Source organism: Podarcis gaigeae (genome assembly GCF_964106915.1).
Source record: "Podarcis gaigeae genome assembly, chromosome: 1".
NCBI classification, from domain to species: domain Eukaryota; kingdom Metazoa; phylum Chordata; class Lepidosauria; order Squamata; family Lacertidae; genus Podarcis; species Podarcis gaigeae.
The window spans coordinates 82056204-82079434 of NC_139678.1; the positions used below are offsets into that span (position 1 = coordinate 82056204).

Here is a 23231-nt window from a genome sequence, read left to right on the forward strand (position 1 = left end):
CTCTGGATTCCAGCAAAGCTGCTATTGTTTGGGGACCAATGTATTGAAACTGTTGCTGCCTGGTTCTAGGTGCCTATTTCCGAACCTGCATAATACCTACTCAGTAAAGCAATAAGGAAACAGATTTCTGCAAATATCCCCCAGTTATGTTTCTTATTGTGCTGTAAGCCTATCAGAGGCTGCTCTAAAATTCGTCCAACCTGAGAAAGAGAAAGTATAAAGCAGAATAGTTTTGCTTCCTCTTTAAATGATCAACCTTAGCATAAAAAGAAGGAAGCCTCTGCTGGGGTTACCACAAGCAGTAGCGAGAGAAGCACATTGAGACCATTCAGATGCTAGCTTTTCCTCTACACTGGTCGAGCCATGAGTAATTGGACAGGGATCGTTCTCTCCTTGACGCTCATAACTTGGGTATGTCGGGCACAGGAATCATCCTCATGCCGTCCTTCTGTCACTGGATTTCAGGCATGCAAACAGGTCTTGAATCTTCCTGCACTGGAAGTTCTTCCTGGAGGTGGTTGGGATAACCTGAGAAATCTGGATATGGCAAGAGTGATCAGCCTAAACTACTCTTCGTGCAGCACTACGGAAGATGGGGCTTATTTCATCCCCAACGAGTTTTTTGCCATCGCCCGCAAACAGAGCTCCCTGGAGATGAACTCAGAGATCATAGAGTCTTGGATGGATTACCAGTGTGCCACCTCCGTTTCCATCAACGCAGAGGTGTCCTTTCTTTCCATCAACGGAAGGTTCTCCACTGACTTCCGCAGGATGAAAACACACCAAGTGAGAGATCAGGCTGTGACCACCAGGGTTCAGGTCAGGAATTTGATGTACACTGTGAAATTCAACCCTGGTGCAATGTTAGACGAAGGCTTCCAGCGGCAGCTTGTCACCATTGCTAGCTATCTGGAGAACAACCACACACGAATGGCTGACTACTTGGCAGAGATCTTGGTCCTAAACTACGGCACTCATGTTATCACGGGAGTTGATGCTGGAGCCAGCCTCATCCAGGAGGACCAAGTGAAGTCCTCCTTTGTGAAAGATGGCAAGTCCTCGAGAATTTCTGTCACAGCTGCGGCTGGGGCCTCTTTCCGCAAAATGCTCCACTTTGACATTAACACTTCAGTGGCAACAGAAAACGCTTTCACCCAGCAGTATCAGGACAACCTCACCAGCTCCAGGGTGGAGAGTATTGGTGGGGTACCATTTTACCCTGGCATTACCCTGAAAACTTGGCAGGAGAGCACCACCAACCAACTGGTGGCTGTTGACCGTTCAGGCTTGCCTCTGCCATTCTTCATCACCCCAGGAAATCTGCCGGGATTGCCCACCCCCACCGTGAAGAGATTGTCCAGGACTGTGGCATCTGCCATCTCCCGTTACTACACATTCAACACCTACCCTGGCTGCATCGACCCTGCCTCGCCCAACTTCAACTTCTATGCCAACATGGATGATGGGAGCTGTGAAGGGACAATGACCAACTTCACCTTTGGTGGAGTCTACCAGGAGTGTGCTCAGCTGGAAGGTCCTGATGCTGCTGTGCTCTGCCAGGACCTGGAGCAGAGGAACCCACTCACTGGAGACTTCTCTTGCCCCGAGGGTTATGACGCAATCAAACTGCGCTCCCAGCTACTTGAGGAAGGCTATAGCCACTTGGAGTGCCGCCAGGATTGCACGCTGTGGATATTCTGCAGACAGGTTTGCAACGATGTTTTCACCCCTTCCATGGTCCAGTTCAGCTCCTATTGGTGTGCAGCAAGAAACTCCGTCCCTCAACAGTCGGGGTTTCTTTTTGGAGGCCTCTTTAGTGCCCAGAGCCCCAACCCCATGACCAACAGCCAGTCCTGTCCCTCCAACTATTACCAGCTGAAGCTCTTGGACCAGCTCGTAATCTGCGTCAGCAACGATGCCCGGGCACAGAGGAACGCTATTCCTTTTGGGGGGTTCTTCAGTTGCCAGGTAGGAAACCCGCTGATGGGACACCACCGTGGAACAGATGATGACCCTTACTCCAAGAGGTGCCCAGCAGGGTTTGGCCAGCACCTGGCTCTGATCAGTGATGGCTGTGAAGTGCAATACTGTGTCCAGGCTGGGCGTTTCACAGAAGGGGCTTTACCCCAAGCCCGGCTCCCTCCCTTCACTCGCAAACCTGTCATGAGCTTAATTGCCACCAACACCGTCCTGGTGATGAACAGCCATGGTGACCAGGTTTGGATCAAGGACACCCAGACCCAGATGTGGAAGATAGGTAGCCCTGCCGATCTGCACAACATGAACGCTGCTGGTGGGAGCTTCTCAGGTGGAGAGACAGCAGGGGTCACTGTTGGTGCCACCACTGGCTTGGCCATCCTGATTGGCCTGTCGGTCTATGGGTGCAGGAGGTACAAGAAAAGGGAGTACAAAAACATCGGGGAAGAGGAGAGGAGTTTGACCTCAAGCAACAATGCCTGTGATTTCATGGGCGAAATAGAGGTTGAGCAGGAGCAGGAAAGACAAACAGTGTAGTGTGTATATTTGTATGTGTGTATTTTTGTGTGTGTGTGTGTTTGTGTTACTATCAATTACCGTACATCAGGATGGGGACCTGTGGCCCTGAAGATGATGTTGGACTCCAGCTCCCATCAGCTACAGCCAGCATGATGGGAGTAGTAGTCCAGCAACATCTGGAGGGACACTTGAATGCTGCTGTATGTCAGTCACCCCCAACCTGCTGCCCTCTAGCTGTTTGGGACTAGAACACCTGTGGTCCTGACTGTTGGCTACACTGGAGGGAGCTGGTAGGAACTGCAGTTCAAAGAAGGCTAGTGTATGTTCATGTGCTTTGCTGCAAGTGCATGGCTATGAGCTTCTTCCTCCTACTGTCTCTTGTTCCTCTTCTCTAACTTTTCTGAGTAAGCAGAAGCAAGAAGCACAGCAATTCCCATAGGCATTTCCCATTAGGTCCAGGGCATTGGGAAGCTGCCATATACTTAGCGGAATCCTTTGGTCCACCTAGATCAGAAGTGCCTCTTCCGACAAGCAGCAGCTCTCCAGCATTCTTTTTTGTTTCAAAATAATTTTTATTAAATGTTTTCTTTGTTTACAAAAGCACACATATTGTCTCTTTCTTCAGGCTGTGTTTTCTACAGATCAGTTACATTTTTTTGTGAGTCGTTGGTGTTATATGTAGTTTAGGGTTGGGAAGAAAAGGGGGGTGAGAGGGGATGAGGTGGTAAAGCTTATATTATTTTCCTTAGTGCATGTGTGGGGTTTTTGTGTCAGTGTCACTTGGGTAGGTTCTCTTTCTATTCGCTTGTTGTTTCCTTGGTGGTGAGAGAGGTTGGGGGTGGCATAGTGTGTGGCCGATTGTCTTTGGTTGGCTGCAGTGGGATTTGTTTGTGCATGGGGGGGCATTGTTGGGTTAAGTTAGCCATATTGATTCACATGCTGTCATTCTTGTTGTTGTCTTGTTGGGCTGTGTTTGTGATAAAGGGGAGCCATAATGGGGTGAAGGCATCCTCTTCTATTTCTCCCCATGTCAGTTTCAGTCTATTGGTTAGCTTTTCTAATAAGGCCGTTTCCCATGCTACTTGATACCAGCGTCCCATGTTTATTTTTGACAGGTTCCTCCAGTGTCTGGCTATGATGTTTCTGACTGTAGAGAGTAGGTGGGTTGTGAGCTCTTTATAGTGTGAGTGGGCATTTGTGGCATTGCATTTCTGATAGGAGTTTCCCCCAACCTCATCTATGGGCATAAGGGGCACATGCCTTTTCCTGGGGAGTTAGACTACAACAGAGGCGTGGCCTTCCAGATGCTGTCTGACTCCCAATCCCATCAGCCCAAGCTGGCACAGCCAATGGCCAGGGATGATCAGAGCTGGAGTCCAGCAACCTCTGGAGCGCCTCAGCTTAACCTTTCCCCCCATGGGATATACAGCCACACACAGCACCTAAATTCACCTTCCTTGAGGATACCTGCCTGTACTGCAAACAAAGCACAGGTTAAGATGGTGGTCCCATGGGGTGTCATGAAGGGTTTATGATGACAGGACAGGAGAAGACCCTTAGGCTGAAAAAGGCTCCCCGCCCTGATCAGGCCCAAGTGTGAAGAAGTTGCAAATGCTTAACAGGATTTAAAGTTTAACAGGGTTCAGCTTAACAAGGACACTCCCCCCCCCCCCCCACTGTCAGACAGAGCAGACTCTGCATTCTTAACTTTTTTTTACCAGCACTGTTGTAGAAACAATACCAGGGTAACAGCTTGTGCAAGTCCTAGTTTTACTTCCCAGGTAGAAGAGAGGGGCTGCGTAGCTACTTTGGGGAAACACTTTGAGCTGTTCAGATGGGAGAGGCAGCATGCTTATATTGTCACATGCACACAAAGCCCGGGGCAGTGGCAGAATAGAAAAGGGGGATGTGAAGAGAGAGTGCAAGTAACTTCAAGATTCAGCCCTTGTTCAGCTATAAAAAGCACTGACTTGCAGCAAAGGAGCTGCAAGGGCTTTTTCTCTTTCGGCAAAAGGATTTTCTCCCCCCCATAAGTGCATCTTTGAACACACTGGCCTGGTGCATTAGTAAGATTTTATTCTATTGAGAACAGCTCCTCTGTGCTCCATCAGCAGCTTATGCTCTATTAACATATATCCTCCCGGAAAAGGATGGCAGGAAATGCTTCTTCCAGACTCTGTCAATGAGTCAGCCACTGATTTGTCTGCAAACCAAGGCAGGTTACTAACAGTATATTGAATTTTTGGTTTTATTTGATCCAGTAAAGGCAACTGCATGTATCCATATATAACAATATTTTTTATTTTTTAGAAAACCCTCTTGAATGCAAAATATATGTATATATATAGTGCTTTTTCATAAACATGCAATGCAACATGCCTGAAGGGAATGAACGTCTTGTATTATAAAGGAGCCATCGATGAATATCGTCGTTTTTTCAGAAAGTTGCTCCCATTTGGTTCTGCTTTATTGCTTATTTCTCCAAGCTGGTGGAGGGAATCAGTTTTAAAGGACATAAGAAAGGATGTAGGCACTTAGATCTCATGTAAACAAAGAGAGGAAACCACACACAAGTAGTAGATCAGTGGGGAAGAATTTGTACAGCTAGAACTCACCAGTGTTTTATGTACTATTTCTGGATTCTGCACTCAGAAAAATGAAATTGTGCCATTAGAGGTGTGTGAAATATATTGGTATGTATTTACTTATAGCGAAAATAGAGGCTAATTAGGCAAGCTATCTCACAGTGTGGAATTATTTGGCAATGAAACATGTGATAATAAGGAATGGGAATTAGCTAGCCAAGAAGGCTCAGGAAAGAAAGAGTGGGAGAGTCACATGTAGGTGTGCAGTGGTGTGAAGAGGCATCCCCCTCAGCCTTTGGGGCCTAGATGAGCCCCACCCTGGTTGCCGAGTTTTTAATATAAAACACCGCACACTAAATTTCCAGTTCTTCCTGGCAACCACAGAGGCAGAGACTCAAAACCTGCTGGGTTTTTTTTTAAGTTTAAAACCAAAATATTGAAATGGCAAATTGTAATCAACACGGCAAATTCTGTGCTTGGCAGGGCAACACATGGAATAGATATGACAAGAACGGCTGTGCGTTCTTGATTGGAATGAGAGAACCGTCCACTTTCACCAGTGTAATCTTAAGGCAGCCTTTGCCAACCTGCTGGCCTCCAGATGTCTTAGACCACAGCTCCCGTCAGTCCAAGCTCACCTAAGGGATGAGCTTGTGGTTTCTAACCCTCTTCATGACAGGCTTTGCACCTTTCATCACTGCATCAGAGGCAGGCATTCCCAATTTCTCCAGCATGTCCAAATTTCTCCAGCACGGCATTGTAAGGATTGGGAGAGGAGAAAGAGAAGGTGCACCTGTTTGATTCCTGCAGGCCATGCAGCTGTTAATGGCACAGTATCTCAGAAAAAAGTTGGCAATCTGAAGTATGAACAGCAAGTATGACCAGATTGCAAGATTAGATCCAACTCAAATTAGAAGTTTAGCAAGATGATCCTGTTTTGTTCCTTCAGTTCTTTCCCTCCCTTCTGACACCTACAAATGAAATATTTTGATTCTGTCCAAAATCCAAGAATTAGAAGTCCTTCACTGGATCTAAACATTTTCCTTCAAGTTGTGTTAACTGTAGTGAATTGGTTTTCCATCAACTCTCATCTCAAGCCGAAGTATTTGCTTTCCCTAAAGCAACTTCCCCTTGTGGCTGTTTGAAAGCCAATGTTCTCCCAGCTAAGTAAACTGCACACATTCACCTGCTCAGGAAGCACCAACAATGAACAAAGGACAGACTCACAGACTCAGAAAACACAGACACGAGACATTCTTCAAAATTGGCAGTGGAGTTTTCCTTTTATTGTTGTACCCGCCCCCCCCAAGGGTGCCATCCTGACGCAATGCAACAAACTAGAGACGGGCAAAACGCACCGTTCACAAACAACAAACAAACAATATACATCATGGCTTCCCCCTCACCCTGCCCTCCCCCCATCCCCAATACCACTACCAGATCCCCACCACAACCTGCTTTGGGACTTGAAGAGGACAAAAAGTGGAAAAGAGAGACCCTCTTCCCCCCATCACCCTCGACAACAGCGTCACATCAGGCTTGTCATTCCCTACGAAGTACAAAATTATCAACGGCTGGAGAGTTCAAGGAAGAAGTAACTCAGCCAAAACAAAAGTAAAATAAAAGGCAAACTGGCTCCCTTCAGTTGGGAGATGACCGTGGCTGGAAGGTTGTCCTTCAAAATCTCTCCCCTATCCTGGAGGCTAAATCACATTTGAGGGAATGCCATGGTGTGTGTGTGTATTTGAGGGTGGGGCAGAGAGAGGTTGCATTTAGAGAGTTTAACAAGGCTGGGTAAACTCCCAAACAGGTTCCCACCACCACCACCACCAACTGAACCACTCAATCAAATCAAATCTATTAGGGGGAAATCCAAGAAGGAAATGCCTGGCAAGATTTATTCAGAATGGCATTCCTACATAATGTATGGTGGCAACCCATGTGAGCGGCATATAAATTTAATTTTTTAATGATGATGTACTACAGTTACTGAGTTAAAAATTAAAAAGCTTAGACTGGCACTCAACCAAGTTTTACACACAGTAAACCCGCTGACGATGACTAAGTTAGGACCATTAATGTCAATACGTCTATTCCAAGTAAAACCTAGCTGAATGCTAACATGTTCTTGAGAGGAGTGTTGATGAGAAAGAAAGAGGAGATTCTCCAGGTGACATGTACCCAGGAGCCACCGATGATTTATTAAGAGCCTCTTTAAAAAATCACAGCACACTTAACCCTTGTGATGTCTCTGGGCTCCTCCACATTCACACACACCCTGCCGCCACCAAACCAGACAAGCATGCTGTCAGCCATCTCTACAGACGTGCTCCTTCCTATTCCCACATGCTCTCTCTCACACTTTCCATCTCTTTTATTTTCTCACCCGAGCCTGCCCCACAGAGATTTCACATGGGTTATTAAGGTCTTCGCACATACAAAAAAGAATATTTTATTCAAATATCAGGAGTGGGCAGGGAAGGGCAGGGACCCAAATGGCACAGCTGTTTGAAAAGGGCTGTCACTCTTCCTGGGAGAGCCAATGTGGTGCCCTGCAGGTGCCGCATGACTCCAGCTCCCATCGACCCCAGCTGCCATGGCCAACAGTCAGGGATGATGGGAGTTGTAGTTCAGAAAAAAAAACTTCTGGGAGGGCCCCACACGGACGCCGCCTGCTCTGTGTCATGGCAAACTGTATCACAAGCTGCGCTTAGCCTCCAGGTCTAACTTAAGTACCATTGTATTACACATCCTAGCCTCAAAGCCTTTCTCATACATTACAAATATATATATAAATATATACATATATACGACAAACCCCCCAAACATGAGGTAAATAAATTCAAATCAGTATCTAGGGGACTCCCCCATACAAACAGTTCAAAAGAACCCACCTCAGGAGTGTGAGGAGGCAAAACCTAAAAGTGTCTTGCCTGCCACCACTTCTGTAAAGCCTCTCATTCCAACCCACAACAGAAACAGATCGGACCCCCCTGGGATGCAATTCACAAACAGAAAGAGAGATCGGGGCACATGGCTCTGTACTGGTCTGGAGAGAAGTAAATGCAATTGAGACAGGGAGGCCTGACCTAAACCCTAGTGAAGTCCAGGAGCCCAGCTGGATCGGGCAGATCCAGCCACAGGAGCAAGACTTGGTCTGCATGCACACCATGCCTCCAAGGCACATTCTAAGCACAGTCTTTCCCTCAAAGAATTCTGGGCACTGTAGTTTGCCAGAGGTTGCTGGGAATGTTCACTCTGTGAGGGGTGAACTACAGGGCCCCAAAGACAGGGCTGCAAATGTGCTTTAAAGGTATATAATGTGTACTTTCCCAGCCTCAGTCTGGAATGGACTGACTTTATCCAGAGGCAAGTGTGGGCCAGATGCAATATGCCAACTTGCAGGGAAGCAAGGGGTTTCCTGCATCCACCTAATGCAGTATAGATACCGGGTGTGATTCCGTTATTCTGCTCATCCAAGTTTTGAGTCGGATGCAAGGGCTTGCCTACAGCTGACCCAGTTTGGAATGCATCCAAGAGAAGGAATTCCCAGCCTGCTTCCTCAAGGAACTGGGGCAGCAGGCTCTAGCAGGAAGCGGGCCTGCTTCTTAGCTATCTTAAAATAGAGACGGAGAGGCAGCCTCAGAACGTATGAGAGTGCCAGAGAGCACCAGACCAGCAAACAGCACATTTCTGACTCACACTGAGCCACGACATGAAAGCAGTGACATGACAACATGGAACCAGGCACCTAGCTGGGCAAGAAAGAGAGACCAGGGCCAATTTTAATCCTCAGTGCCTTTGGGACGGACAGCCACCTTTCTTGGCTCCCGAGACGCCTGCTTGCCCCCAAGGCATACCTTCTCTTGTTTTCACAGAATTTAAAGTGGGTCTTTATTTGCCCCCTCCCCCAAATGCCAGGCCAGGTATCTGAGCTCCAAAGTATAAAAGCAGCTTTGGGTGCTGAGGTTAATATAACCTCAGGCCTCATCAGGACACTGCAGCCCAGGCCCAGGACAAGCTGGGTGGGGGGAACTTTCCCAGGCTCGTTTGCTCCCAGCAGCCAAATGCTGTAGGACTGCCGGCTTCCAACCTGAGCGAGCCCCTAAGCGGACTGCTGGGCAGGCCTTTTAACAGGCAGATGGTGGCTGTGGCAACAAGAGGCAGAGAGGGCAGAGCAGGCACAGTGGACGAGGGAGAGGGAGCTTGATCCACGGGAAGCCGGCTCTTTTTCGTAGCTCCGCCCCAGGCAAGGCAAAGCCTGCTCCCTCCCCTCCTCCCGCGCCCTCAATCCTTCTCTTGGAGCGTACTCTCCTCCGTGATGCCCTGAGCAGCCAGTTCAGCCAGCACATTGTCCAGGTAGTTGGGATCAGGGTAGCCGTGGCCCGTCAGGTTGGAGCCAAACTCTGTCTTGTGGTGGATCTCGTTCCAGATCACCGTGTCTGACTCGCCCGTGGTGCTTGAGGTGCCAATGGCAAAGATCAGACGCCGGTCCCAGGCTACCAGAAGCAGTTTCAGCACCTGCCAGAGAGAAGAGGGGAAAGGGGTTACGGGGAGGAGTTTGCCCAAAGCCCAGCGCCTCGTAGCAGAGGCTACTTCGCAGAAGAGAAGCTCTGCTGGATCAGGCCCAAAGGCCCATCTAATCCAACATCCTGTTCGCACAGGATGCACATAAGCAGGACCTGCGTGTGACAGGACTCTCCCCACTTATGATACCTGGCTACTTGTATTCATATGGTCTCCAATACAGAGTAATAATAATAATAATAATAATAATAATAATAATTTTATTATTTATACCTCCCCCACCTGGCTGGGTTTCCCCAGCCACTCTGGGCGGCTCCCAACAGAACACTAGAAACAGAATAAAACTTTAAACATTAAAAAATTCCCTAAAATACACACAATATGCGTCTGGTGCACTTGCAAACACTTGATGCTATAGGTGCAGGAATCCGTTCAGTAAGTATAGACAAGATTCCACAATCTCATGCTTGCAGCAAAGGTGTGTTAACACTACAAGTGCACAGGGAATGGAGACAAGGGACTGTGCCCAATGCAAGGGCCTTTTGCAAAATGTCTTAAACTTTGAAAGACAAGAGGACACCTTTTCTTCCAAAAGGGGAAATCTTGTTATAGCTTCAAGCATTTAGAAAGAAAGGTAAGGCACCATTTCCCCCCAAAGACTGTGGGGAACATCTTGCAAAGTGAAGAACTGCCACAGGCAAACTGGGTCACCTTTCCCCCACTGATATTTAATCTACTTTAAAAAAGTGAGAGTAGGGGAGACGGCATCCTAGCATATATGAACAAACAGGGCTTCAACCAGGGAAGACTGAGAACGTCACTGAACACTGACTTTTTATGGTTTATCTTCTAGACCTTGTCCTCACACTGTCATTGGTGAACCTTTGGGGTACTTCTAGCATGCTCTCCATAATGTAGGGGAGCTGGCAACAGTAGTAGCTCTTCATGGTGTGTTTCCACAGTACTCGTTTAATGAACTGAAGTGCCTCACACATTGGAAGTGTAAGCATGTACAGGCCAAAACTGCAACATGAAGCAGGCTTTTGTGAAAAATGAATTAGGAAGCCATCATGAGCCTATTATCCTGCTGTATCAAACTCTCCTATTCTCTCTGTTTTAACTTTCCCCCATCTTCCTATGTTCTTTTCTATGTCACATTAATATCACTTATAATAAGGCATTCTGCAGCACCATAACTTAGGAAAGAGGATTTCATGCTTCAATTCAACAATATGTGGGCATTTGAAAAATTATCCATCTCAGCTTCAAAACCAGGAGATTCCTCACCCCCCCCCCCAGTTTTCAGAGGCAGAGAGCTTCTGCTGAAGGACTGAGAGTCAACCTGCAACAAAGTTATGCTGGGCTCTGTTTGAAAAGACACAGGAACATTCAAAAACTGCTTTTAACCCTCCACTACCATTTATTTTGACAGTTTCAATCTGCTATTGGGGCCAAACAGATCCCTTTTAAGTCCTAGCTGGAAATAAATATATGATATTTCGATACACAGTCTCACACAAAAACTGCTGGGGTACAATTTTAAATTAAAGTTTGTTACTGTCGTTCTTGTTAAAAACAACAAAGCATGTACAGAAAGCAGCAAGTACCTACGGGTTTGGTATGGGCAAACCTGTGATGTGTTATTTGGGCTAAAGATACAGCCCACCAATTAGGCCATCCTCATGAAACTATCAAGAACAAGACAGAAGCCCCAAAACTCCTAGGTAAAATATTGGTTTCAAAGCATGCTATTCAATGTAGTGCTAAGGAGATAATTTCATCAGTGCGCACTGACCCCCACACCACCCCTGCAAACTGTTACAGGGGTTCTCTGTGACCCTCCAGAGTATATTTGAGGGAAGTATGTGGGATGTAAATGGGGAGGAGGGTTGAAGCCCCATCATTGTGCTAGCAGGAGTCCTTGTGCTGGCTTCTACTAGTGGAACAGGGTAGCTGAATGTGGCCCAAAGTAAACAACAGAATAACCTAACTGCCCCCTTAATATTATAGATGAGAAATACACGTTATGAATTTGCACAACAAGAGTGTCCTCCCTGTGTCAAGATAAAGCCAACCTGGAGCAGAACCAACACGCTAATGTAAAGCTAAGTGGTATAACCACAACGAATGGTTATGCTTAAAATTCCTACAGCATGAAGATGCCACTTACCTTTCTGCCTCTTTCACTCTCTGGGAGGTAACAGTGTCGAGGGAAGCCCCGTGCAGTGAAGCTCTTCCCAGGATTGGGATGCTCTGGTCCCTAAAAAGAATGAGATGCACATGAAAGTGAATGTGACTTTTCAAATATATTTGAAGGAAGTTCACAGGATGAGAAAGGCCCCACTAGTCTCTAAGCATGAAGCTGATTGGGAGATAAGACAGTAGGATCTATCTGAGGGCCATGTGTTCTGCTAATGAAGCCAGAATCTCACCTGGACCCCTGGTGGAATGTTGTAGATAATTCGGATGGTTTTACAGTCGAGGTGCCCAGGCAATGAATGGGGAATAAGGTGATATTCCATCTTCCCAGGAGGTTGGGTGCCAGTCTTCACTCCATAGATGGTCTTGCAGGTTGGACACTGCAAACTCCCATCCTAAAAGCACAGTAGGCAAGCTGTGATACTGGGCAATAATTTTAGAACAGCACAGAATAAAAAGACCCCAGGCTGACATTATAATCACACGGCCACAAAGAGCCAGCAGTGGTGGTGGAAGAATGGACGGCTATTATCTCCTCTTCCAGAAAAGTAGGAAGTACTTTGCAATCTCATCCTTCCCCAAGTAGAGAAACACAAGCACACAAAGCAAGGTTAGGTTCCAAGTCCCAGTCTTACATCTAAACCCTGTGAATCTTGCCTTCACTATATACATTTGGCCCCTAGGCTCCCCACCCAATTTAGCCTGTCGCTATTCCAACTGGCAGTAGATCTCCAAAGTCTTAGTCAGAAAGGTTTTTCCCATCAACTGTTACCCAAGTGAACCTGCAAAGATCTGTGTGCAAAATACATGCCACCACTGAATGGAAGGCCTTCACATCACGTTTTTGTGCTTTTAGGTATCCGGCTGAGACATCTTAGGTCATCTTTTAAAAATGTACATGTGTGAAACATTTTTAAGCCCCAGTGGAAAAAAGCCAGATTGCAGCAGAAGCAGCCAAGAAATGTGGGAGCGGAGTAGTGTTATCTCCAGAAAGATGATGGGTTCAGGAATGTTTTGGGCTCAGCTCAAAAGGAAAGAGTTTTAAGTCTGCCCACAGAAGAATTTGTTTTCATGTTAGAGCTGTTACGTTACTAGGGCTATTGCAGCCTTTTTAAAATGCAGTATGGAATTCCAGAATTAAATCTCTCAAAACTATGGGCTTCAACTGGGACTAAGTGTACTTTGCATGCACTCTTTTTAAAGAAAAAAAAAGCAACATTCCTTGGAAAGTCAGTGTTTGCAATTAATAAGTGGGACACACTTGCCCTTAATTTGCACAATATAAAGTGCTTTTTGCTAGCCAAGCAGGAAAGACGAAGAGTTTAGCAGATTACTGAGGTCCCATCACTGTTTGGCTTCTAAGCAATTTCCTAGCTATACCCTGTTCCTCTGTATGTTTTTTTCTCCATAGCCAAATGGCTCAGAAACGTATTTTTTGTTTTAATAAAAGGTCACTTTTCAGGTTGCTTGTATCATGCCATCACAGAAGTGCAGAACATGCAGTCTTGGTTCTGACTCATTAAAGACAGAAGCATTAAAGAGGTCCGTTATATGATAGGGGTGGGGAGCCTCAGAGCGCAGGCCAAGTTTGGTTTGCCAGGGGTTCAAATATGCCTCAAGAGACAGTGTTCCCCAAACCATGCCCCCCTGCCCCAAACCTGATGCCCTATGTGATGTCAGATGTGGGGCAGGTAGGGATGCAACTGCTGATGCATAGTCGGGAGCCGTAAAGGGCTCTCTTGCTTATGCACTGGCAAGGGAAAGCATTAGCTGATGCCTCCTGGATTGGCTGCACATGGTGCTTTGAAGTCCTGACTTCTGAACTTCAAAGTGTTCCATCTACTGGTATCACTGTGACATCAGATGATTGATAGGTGAGCAGCCCCACCCACGCATCTGGCCAGACTCATGTGGCCCCTGGAAGGTTGCCCAGAAGGGAATGTGGCCTTCAAGCTGAGAAATTTTCCCCGCCCCAGCGGTATGTATATAAATTAACCAACCAAATAATAAATACATAAGCCACATCACAGTGACTTTCCTATATCAGCAATACCGTTGCCTGTCAGTACTATCAAGTACCAAAAGAGCTGTTCAGTCCTGGGCAGAATTCATGGGTACCCACTCGAGAGACTGCAGGCCTCCCTCAGCCTTCCCCACCCCAGGAATGCACCTTGTTCCCGTTGTTGTACATGGCCACCAGGCAGTGGAGGTGGTACATGTGGCCGCACTTGGAGAGCTTTCCCACCAAATCTGGCTTGATGGCTGGCTGAGGGCCCTTGTACCCTGAAGGGGCGGAGAGACGCTCCATGCAGATGGTACAGTCCTGAAAAGGGGCGAGAAATGGCGTTGAACACAAGAGCAAAACATTTGCACACATAGAAACATTCGACTGAAGGAAGCCCAGCCTGCTAATGGGTGGCACGCTTGTCACGTTAATGTCATTCTCGGCAGCAATGAGATAACGGCGTGAAGTTCATCTGCCACCTCCTGCCGCTGCCATTACTCCATGCCACACAAATGGGGAATCTGTGACCTCCCAAAGTCATTGGGACTACAACTCCCATCATCCCTGACTTCTGGATGTTTTGGCACCTGAGGTGGACCCCAAAATGGAGCCTCTCTCCCTGCCAGGGAAGAAGGGTTTTGAGCGAAGACCTGCATCAGGAACACGAGGGGGAATAAACATCTACATCAGGATCAGAACATGCATCACATGCAGATGCCCCCAGGGTCAATCTTTGGTATCTCCAGGCAGGGCTGGGATAGGATCCTGCATGAAACCTTGGAGGGCCACTGCCAGTCAATGAGTGCAGATAGGGTGGAGCTAGGAGGCCCGGCAGCAGCTTCCCTAGCCAGGTCATTGGTGCAATAGAGATTATGATACTTTCAGGAGAAGCCTGCATCTCTGCTCTGCTCTCAGCAATGCTCAGCACATGCTCAGTGCTAGAGAAATGGTTCGTTGCAGTAAGGTTAAGGCAACCGACACTCTGCATGGGGCTGGGGGGAGCCTGCACCAAGAAAACCTATGCCAACATGTTAGCTGCTGTACTACACTACATACATGCTGTACGTAAAAAAAACAGACTTGCCTCTTCTGGGGGATGGCGCACCTTCTGCAAGTATTTCTTCAGCACCTCCTCTGGGGTTTTACCTGGACAAGGAGGGGGAAACAAGAGAAGATCAGCAAGTTGAAGCCATTGTTCCTGAAGGCAAACAGCAAAGTGAAAGGCAGGGAAACAAAGGGGGAATGAGAAATTTGGAGGGCAAGGACTGCACAAGAGAAATCAAAGTTGCCATCCCTGGCTTTGTGCAACTTGGCTATATTGCCCCCTTCCTCCATCACCTGGAGTTATTTACTTTGCATATACTCGTTCAATCCAGATGCCACTATACTGAGATTTGTGTACCTCAATCATGGTTTATGCGTGATATCCAAACTGACCAACCAGAGTCTGCAATTAGCTGGCAAACCAGAATTAAATTAAGAAACATGAGCAAGAATGGTAAGACTCCAATTTGAAACCTTAATTCACATTTCCACTCTTACCGCCCCCCTGCAAACTCCCATGTGTGCAAGGGTCATGTGCCTGTTGTCTGTCCCTCCCAGGGTGCTTTAGTGTTCCTGAAAAAGACTCTGCCCAGTTTGCGGCTGCAGTCCAGTGTTGGGCTAAGCAACTTTTCCTAACTTATCTCCAGGTCCACTGCAGACCTGGTTCTTGTTTGTGGCAGCAACCTTCAGCCTCCCTTGCTTTCACCCAAGCATCTCAAGAGGTAAGCAAGCCGAGATGTAATTGGACACTGAAAGGATCTTTGCAGATTGACAAAGGAGCAACCATGCTCAAGACCAGAGATAGGGAACCTTTTCTCTGCTGAGGGCTGCAATCCCTCTGGCAGAACAGTGACAGTCTGCAAGTACCCCACAAGGGCACCCCACGCTGCAACATTCTGTTACATGCCCCATTTGTTCAATCCACTGTTGATAATTTTTTCCTAGAGTTCTTTGTTTCAGAGAGTTTAAAAAAAGCATTAAACATCTGCCATGTTTTCCCCCCTACTTTCTACTGAGTTCAGTGTTTTTTCTTTCTATTTTGTGCATCTAAGAATGTAAACTCAGGTCTTTCCAAGAACTTGATGTCTTCATACGACTTTATAAAATGTAAGGTGGGAAGGGGGTGGAGTGCACTAGGTTTGCATTCACAGGAATTTAATTGCAAAATACCGAACAGCTGCCTGTGGGCCAGATCAATTGCAGCTGGATCCTACTCGGAAACAAGCCCAACTGCGACCAACTGATCTTACTTGAGGGGAAGGGTGTATAGCACTGCAGCCTTAAGCTGGCCATCTGGGAAAAGACAGCAAGGGAGTGTCATGCTGTCAGCAAAAACCTTTCTGTTTCTAGAGAAAGAGACGCTGGAACTCAAAGAGTGTCCAAGAACACCACCCCCTTATCAGGAAACCCTTCAGGCTGATCCCTGATGTGTGGGATTCTGTAGGAACCTGATGAGGGAAATGCAGTCTACGTGCTCTGGGGCATCTTAATATATTCTTAATTAAAATGCTCCAGGGTTGATCCTTAGAACTGATAACCGATTTCAGTGCTCCGCCCTGGATCTCTGAGCCTATCTGCAAGCCTTTCTGCCCTTGTCAGCATTGTATGAGGCCTGCTGGATGCGATGTCAAGGCCCCCTTTGTTGTCAGCTCTTTGCTCCTTCCTCCTTTACAGATGTGCAACAGGCACCAGTGAAACTGGTTAGGCTTATGGAGTCCCTTCCTGGATTACTACTACCTGTCAAGCAGATGTGAAGTACTCTGGAGAGAGACAGGGAACGTAGTACAGTATGCTTGCTACAGCTGGGCCAGGAAATTATGAGGGGGTGGAGGATGCGTGCAAGTCAACAGCAGGGGACATGTGTTAGGTAATGCTGCAGTTGGGAGCCGTCCAGGATAATGTTTTGGAAGAACACTGGTTGGATAGCTGCCATTGTCTGGCCATCAACAGATGCAGCCACACACTGGTATGGGACAGAGAAGCGGGAGCAGCGCAGGGAAGCAGAATGATGGTTTAGAACCAATGTGGTGCCCTCCAGATGTTGCTGGGGCACATGCAATAGTCAAGGGTAGTGGTAGTTGCAGTATTACAACATCTGGAGTGCACTACACTAATTATCCTTGCATTGGAACAAGGTTTGGGTGGCAGCTATAAAGGGCCAGGAAAGAAATCGGAGAAAGGGGAAGAGTCCACAGACTGATGAGTGTAAAGACAGGAACATACTGTCTGATCTGCAAAGATGAGTGCTGTTGAGCAGGCAAGTCCTCAGCTAGCTCACCGTCCTGTTCTAAACCCTTCAGGAGGAGTCAATCAGTGATAATGTTGCTACATGGGGATGGGCATCAGTCATGAACAGCTTGGGTCTGCATCTAGGGGCTCTGTTAGGAGGAGAGTGAGCTGAATGAGGAACGTGGTGTGAGCTTTACACAGCAAAACTAAGGCTTTATTTTCCATTGCAGATGGGAGTCTCAAACCATGGCTTGACTTTTAACTGTAGTTACTGTAAACCATGGTTTGGCGTGATGTCTGGATGGAGTTACTTTCTGTAGTGCTCTGTGTGGTCTGAACTGTGTAGATTGACAAGTGAAAGGCAGATGGCTTCTGGGCACCGTTAAGGTCCTGCTGTGGCCCCCTGGTACTCTAGTTTTAGAATCCTATGAGGAGAAAAGGTAGAGGGGTTATCCATTCTTACCTTTCTTGGTCTGCTTTTTGGTGGTCTTGCGGCAAGTATTGGATATCCCAGGGATGGATTTGATTTCACTCTTGCTGACTGGAGGGGGATGCAAAACCAGCTTTGGGGGTCGAGTGAGGCAGACCGGCAGACCAGCAGCACTCATGAGGATCCCTGTGATGCCTGGGTGGGACAGAGAGGTATTTGAGAAGTTGATTCCTCTTTGCTCCCCCAAAACCAAAACATATCCCTGTCTGCTCCCCCAATGCTCCATATTTTTCCATCCATTTGCCTCCTTAGGCCAAAACCATTCATTAACAAAGGGAACACCCTCCGTGTTACGTTGCAAGGACATGGTGCTTTGCAAATTCATTTTCTCTGCAAGCCCTTATCTAGAGGAGACCCCAAGTGTTCTGCTTATGGTACCCTGTGTGTTGGATCTCACCTTCATCTATGAGGGTGGGATGGCAAGATCCTACCATTCCTAGCTCTTACAATATCATAATGTAACAGGCAAGTCAGAGGTAAAGGCTGATAATCCTTGAAGACCTAAGCAATTGCTATTTTTTATTTGCAAATTAAAATTCAAAGCTTAAAAGCTTGTGTGGTAATTATTCTGCAATTACTAACAACAGTGACAACAAGGTAGCTTGAACTATCCTGCAGTCCATCATGGAGATTAAAGCTTCAATCTTTAAAGCTGCACTTCCTGCCCAGGGCAGTGTTTATTTCATTGTGGACCCCCAATATTGTTTAGACCCCCCAACTCAGCTAGCATGGCCAATGGTCAGCGATGATTAAAGTTGCATTTCAAAAACATCTGGAGGGCCACAGGTTTTCTACCTCACCAAAGAATGTCACCATTACCTCCCTTTAAATATTTCTTTGGGCATGACTCCTGTCTTGAATCCATATGTCAACTCTGCATTCACTGAATAAACATACTGCACAGACTAACGCCAAACCCTCATCAAACTTATTACAGCTCCTCAGATATCCCTTATTTAGGCCAAGCAATAGCCATGAGTCACTGATGACTGCTCTGTTCCTACAGTGACCCTAACCCTCTTACCTGCCAGTGCTGGATTGACTGGGCTTGAGCCATTGAGGTTTTTCACAGGAACTGTAGGGACCCTGCAAAGAAAGGAGGCACAGCTTACAAGTGGCTGTGGTCACATTCGGCATCATTGCGAAAAGCAGAATACTCAAGAACTCTCAGAGAGGCAGATGCACTAGTCTCTTGAGGAAAAAAAAAAGAATCTTGTGCCACCTTAAAAGACTAACAAGTTTATCATGGCATAAACTTTCACAGACTACAGAAATTCATGCATCTGATGAAGCGGACTGTAGTCCATGAAAGCTTAAGCTATAACAAGTTTATTAGTCTTTAAAGTGCCACAAGATGTTTTACTTTTCTTAAGAACCAAGCAAACATGGAAGAAGATGAGGCACAGAATTCAAAGGACGCTTTAGAATCCCTTTGAGGAACGAAACTGGAGACTCTGCGAGGCCGGGCGGGGGGGGGGGGGATGGCGCTCTACGCTACACTGGGTCTGATCCCCAGACTGGTTTCTGTTAAGACCCTGAAAGTGACGAAAAGCAGCGTGTTCCCACTAAACTAGCCTGGCAGGTTGCATCCCTGCCTTTGGCTGCTAGTAGCCTGAGGCACAAACACAATCCCTGGCTGAGTAAAGAAAGGCGGCCTGGGAGAGGCAAGCGCACCCATAGGTATCTGAAATAAGGGTGTGTGCCAGAGACAGGAGGACTGGTTTGACGAAAGGGCAAGTCTGTGGTTGTGACAGCCTTTGTATCAGCATGACTCCTGAAAGGCGTGTGTATGCAGGGGGTTGGGGAAAAGGGTCAGGTGTGCACTAGCCGTGGTCTTCTAACCATGATGATCTTCTGCCTTCCTGCATAGCAGAGAGGGTCAACCGCAGTGGTACCTCAGGTTACATACGCTTCAGGTTCCAGACTCTGCTAACCCTGAAATATTACCTCGGGTTAAGAACTTTGCTTCAGGATGAGAACAGAAATCAAGCAGCAGCAGGAGGCCCCATTAGCTAAAGTGCTGCTTCAGGTTAAGAACAGTTTTGGGTTAAGAACATACCTCCAGAACGAATTAAGTTCTTAACCCGAGGTACCACTATATAGGACTGGGCAGTGAGTGATCATAGTAACAGTGGGGATGGATTCCCCAGAGAGAAAACGTTATTGCTTTTTCCAGGACCACTTCCTGGAAATACTTGTACCCTGAAATAGGCTATTATTCACAAGGGTGGGGAACCGGTGGCCCTCCAGAAGTTGCAGCTTCCATTATCCCTAACCACCGGCCATGCTGGCTGGAGGCTGATGGGAGTCAAGATTCCAGCAGCCGCTGCAGAGCCATGGGTTTGCCCACCCTGACCTAAAGCACTGGAATAACCTGTATGTGCCTAATTCCCACCCTGAAAATAGTGACGATCTGAAAATGCAAAGTGATATTGAGGGAAGTTTGAAAGCTTGAAGTTTTAAAAAATAACATGATTTTTTCTTCTTCTTCATGAAGAGAAGGGTAAAGTTTTTCATTGTGCTGTGTCTGAATGGAGGAAAAACCAACGAGAACATAGTGTAAGTGAAAGGGTTGTGGAGTAAAAAAAAAAAAAGTGCAGTCCCACAACTTTTTTAGAACAGGTCCACATGACTGCTTCATGCATTCCTGGTTAGCCACTGTGGGGCGGGATGTGTCCTACAAAAGCAGCAACTCCACTCCACCCCCCTGTTCCAAATATTTGGGTACCCTTCGACCTAAGTCATGAAGCCAGCAGGTGGACAGTACAGTGGAACCTCATTTTCGAATGTCTTGGCTGCTGAACATTTTGGAAGCCGAATGCCGAAAACTTGGAAGTGAATGCTTCCATTTTTTTAACACGCCTTGGAAGTTGAACGGCTTCTGAGGCGCGTTTCTCTCTTTTTTTCAATTGAATTCTCTGACCACCCATTGAGCCTTGGTTGTCGAACGTTTCGGAAGTCAAACGGTCTTCTGGAACGGATTATATTCGACAACCGAGGTTCCATTGTACAATCTATACTGGGTCCTGTCAGCCATGCAAGGCCAACGGAAGCCAGCCTCGCCTGACGAATCCTGCCTGTCTGTATAACGCAGAGAGCCGTCTGGCCAAATTCTAACAGTGGCTTCACATATCAGAAATCACCATTTGATAGCCATTCTAAACTGTATGCCCTTTAGAAATGAACAATCCTCAAATTGCTCCACACAAACACACACACACAAAAGGGAAGTCGAGGCATCTGGGACAGGGACGGATGAAGTATGCATGAGAAGGCAACAAGGCCTGAATGAGAAACAGAGCGAAGGACCTTTCTAGCTGGACAATAGTTGCCGTAGAGACAGACCAAGACCTAACCGGAGACAGAGAATCCTCTAATCTAAAGACAGAGGCATTTGCCCACCCCTCTCCCATTCCTTAGCACTCCTCTCACTGTGCCTTTCTCCAGCTCTTTAGAAACCTTGGTCGTGTCTCCAAGTTATTCACAGGGCCTTTTGTTCCAGCAAACATCGCCTTGGCCCCTTCCTCCCTTGCTCTCTTCCTTGGGAAAGTCTTTTGGAAGGGTCACGGGCGATGGGGGGGGGGGAGCCACCGGGCGACAGAAGGCCGATGGCAGTCAGACAAAAGGGGAGAAACACGCTAATTAGATGACCAAGAAAGAGTGTTTTGGTCAGAGGAGGGTGGAGTGTCTTCCAGATCTGGCAGTGGCGTGAAAAGCTTTCAATAGGGCTTTTGAGAGGAAGGGTCCCTAGATGTGGAGGGGAGAGAAAAAGAATGTTTCACTTCCTCATTAGTATTCAAAAGGGGTTTGCAGCCCCCCCCCCATTTTCATGGTTTAAGGGGTCTGTGGTATTTGCTAAAAGTTGGGGAACGCGGGAGCTGAGAGAGGCCGAGGTGGGGAGTGCCAGCTGTAGGCAGTCTTAGATCTTCATTAGGGATTTTTCTATCATGCTGGCATGTCAGGCTGCATATATTAAGCAACACCACAGCTCGGCCCCATCATGTTCTTGTAGATTCTCAAGTCAGGCCCTCTGACTTGCAACTGGCTCATGCTGCTGGAATCTCTAGAGATGCCTCAACTGCAACATTTTTGTTGTGTTTATTTAACATATTGTTCCATTTCCCATGTTTTGTAACCTACTCTAGCACTGCCCATGACAATAAAGAGTAACAAATATATGAAATTAACAAACAAGTAAAGTCAGATTCTTTTCAACTGAAAAAAAAACAACCCAAAATGTTTGTAACCTCCGAGCTTAGACTTCATGTCAACCTTTTCTCTCCTGTCCAGGTCCATATTCCCTTGGGGATAATTTGTTTAGGGCCACATGCAGACTGTGGGCAGGGCCAAAGTCAGCACTGGGATGGGAGGCCCAGATCCAAAAATGGGGCAGGGCTGCCCCTTCTTTCTCTCTCTCTCTCTCTCTCTCTCTCTCTCTCTCTCTCTCTCTCTCTCTCCCTTCCTTCCCAGATTACTCTTCCCAAAGGCCACACCTGGTTGTTTGCAAGGGACTTGTAGGAACATAGGAGCTGCCTTATACAGAGTCAGACCATTGGCCGATCTAGCTCAGAACTGTCTCCACTGACAGGCTCTCTAGGATTTCAGGCAGAGCTCTCGCTTAGTCCCTCCTTGGAGATGCTGGGGATTGAACTGAAGACCTTCTGCAAAGCCGATCTTCTACCACTGAGCTACAAAATAGAGCTGGGGGCTACATATGGCCTGGAGTTTCAGATGGCCCAGCCTTGCTTTAGGAAGCCCTTTTTGCTTACTGAAAAATCATTTCACAACACTGAAACTTGGCTTGCTATGAAAAACAGTAATCATTTTCAATGTGAGGCAAGATCTGGTTTGACTCATCATTTGTCTCGACTAACTGAGATGGGTGTTGGGCGTCTGTCTCTGCAGACCACATCAAGCAGAGACAACAGATTTGGAGGGGGGGGACTCAAAAGAGCTTCTCCCACGTAATGACCCAAGGATGCACCGTGGTAAAACAGCAGTGACCATCTAAGAAGAGCCCTGCTGGATCAGGCCAAAGGTTCATCCAACTGAGCATCATGTTCTCAGTGGCCAACCACAGGATATCAACAAGCAGGCCCTGAGTGCATTAGCTGTCTCATTTCCAAATCCTAGCAACAGAGGTATAGTGCCTTCCATCAGAGGCAGAATTATTATTATTATTATTCAATTTCTATACCGTCCTTCATCTGAAGATCACAGGGGAGTTTGCAAAATAGCCTTTTCTACTTGCAGAGCGTGGACTCCATATGCAAAAAAGAGGAGGCACTAATCTGTACAGTCCATAGGTGCTCGGTTCACTCACAACTCAGGTTTCCTACCCCAGTGGTTCCCAAACTGTTCTCCTCATGGACCACTTGAAAACTGCTGAGGCTCTTGGCGAAACACGTAATGATTTTTCAATTGTAATCTGCTGCACTAGATACTGTGTGATTTTTAACTGTATTCCCATCGCTTCTTTTGGTTCTTTTCCATTGCACTTTGTTGTATTCCATTGAATTCAAATTGTAACACAATAAAATAATGTAAAATTTAAAATTATGCTCTGTCAGCACACACATTTCAGCTTGCTGGATGGAATGCTCCCCCCGCCCCCCAGTGAACTGCTCTGGGGGTTCTCCCAACAGTCCCCTGCCTG

At 47.0% G+C, this 23231-nt stretch overlaps 2 protein-coding genes across 2 annotated transcripts in view; one reads left to right on the forward strand and one right to left on the reverse strand.

The window, feature by feature from the left end:
- The first annotated feature begins 276 nt into the window (after positions 1-276).
- Positions 277-3096, forward strand: MPEG1 (macrophage expressed 1). The gene is made up of 2 exons (XM_083742579.1): positions 277-2547; positions 2585-3096. Exon 1 carries the CDS (start codon positions 364-366, stop codon positions 2512-2514), a length of 2151 nt encoding a protein of 716 aa, XP_083598705.1. The 5' UTR covers positions 277-363; the 3' UTR covers positions 2515-2547; positions 2585-3096.
- A 3242-nt stretch (positions 3097-6338) lies between these two features.
- Positions 6339-23231, reverse strand: part of DTX4 (deltex E3 ubiquitin ligase 4) — a 38061-nt gene continuing 21168 nt past the window's right edge. The window contains exons 3-9 of the mRNA XM_083742590.1: positions 18600-18661; positions 17549-17710; positions 14897-14958; positions 13978-14130; positions 12041-12202; positions 11779-11868; positions 6339-9602 (exon numbers count right to left, since the gene is read on the reverse strand). Coding sequence (XP_083598716.1) covers positions 9369-9602; positions 11779-11868; positions 12041-12202; positions 13978-14130; positions 14897-14958; positions 17549-17710; positions 18600-18661 — 925 coding nt within the window. The 3' untranslated portion in view covers positions 6339-9368. The remainder of the gene's footprint in view (positions 9603-11778; positions 11869-12040; positions 12203-13977; positions 14131-14896; positions 14959-17548; positions 17711-18599; positions 18662-23231) is intronic.

Coding starts and splice junctions, on each gene's coding strand:
- MPEG1 (XM_083742579.1), top strand. CDS start 364: ATGAGTAATTGGACAGGGATCGTTCTCTCCTTGACGCTCATAACTTGG.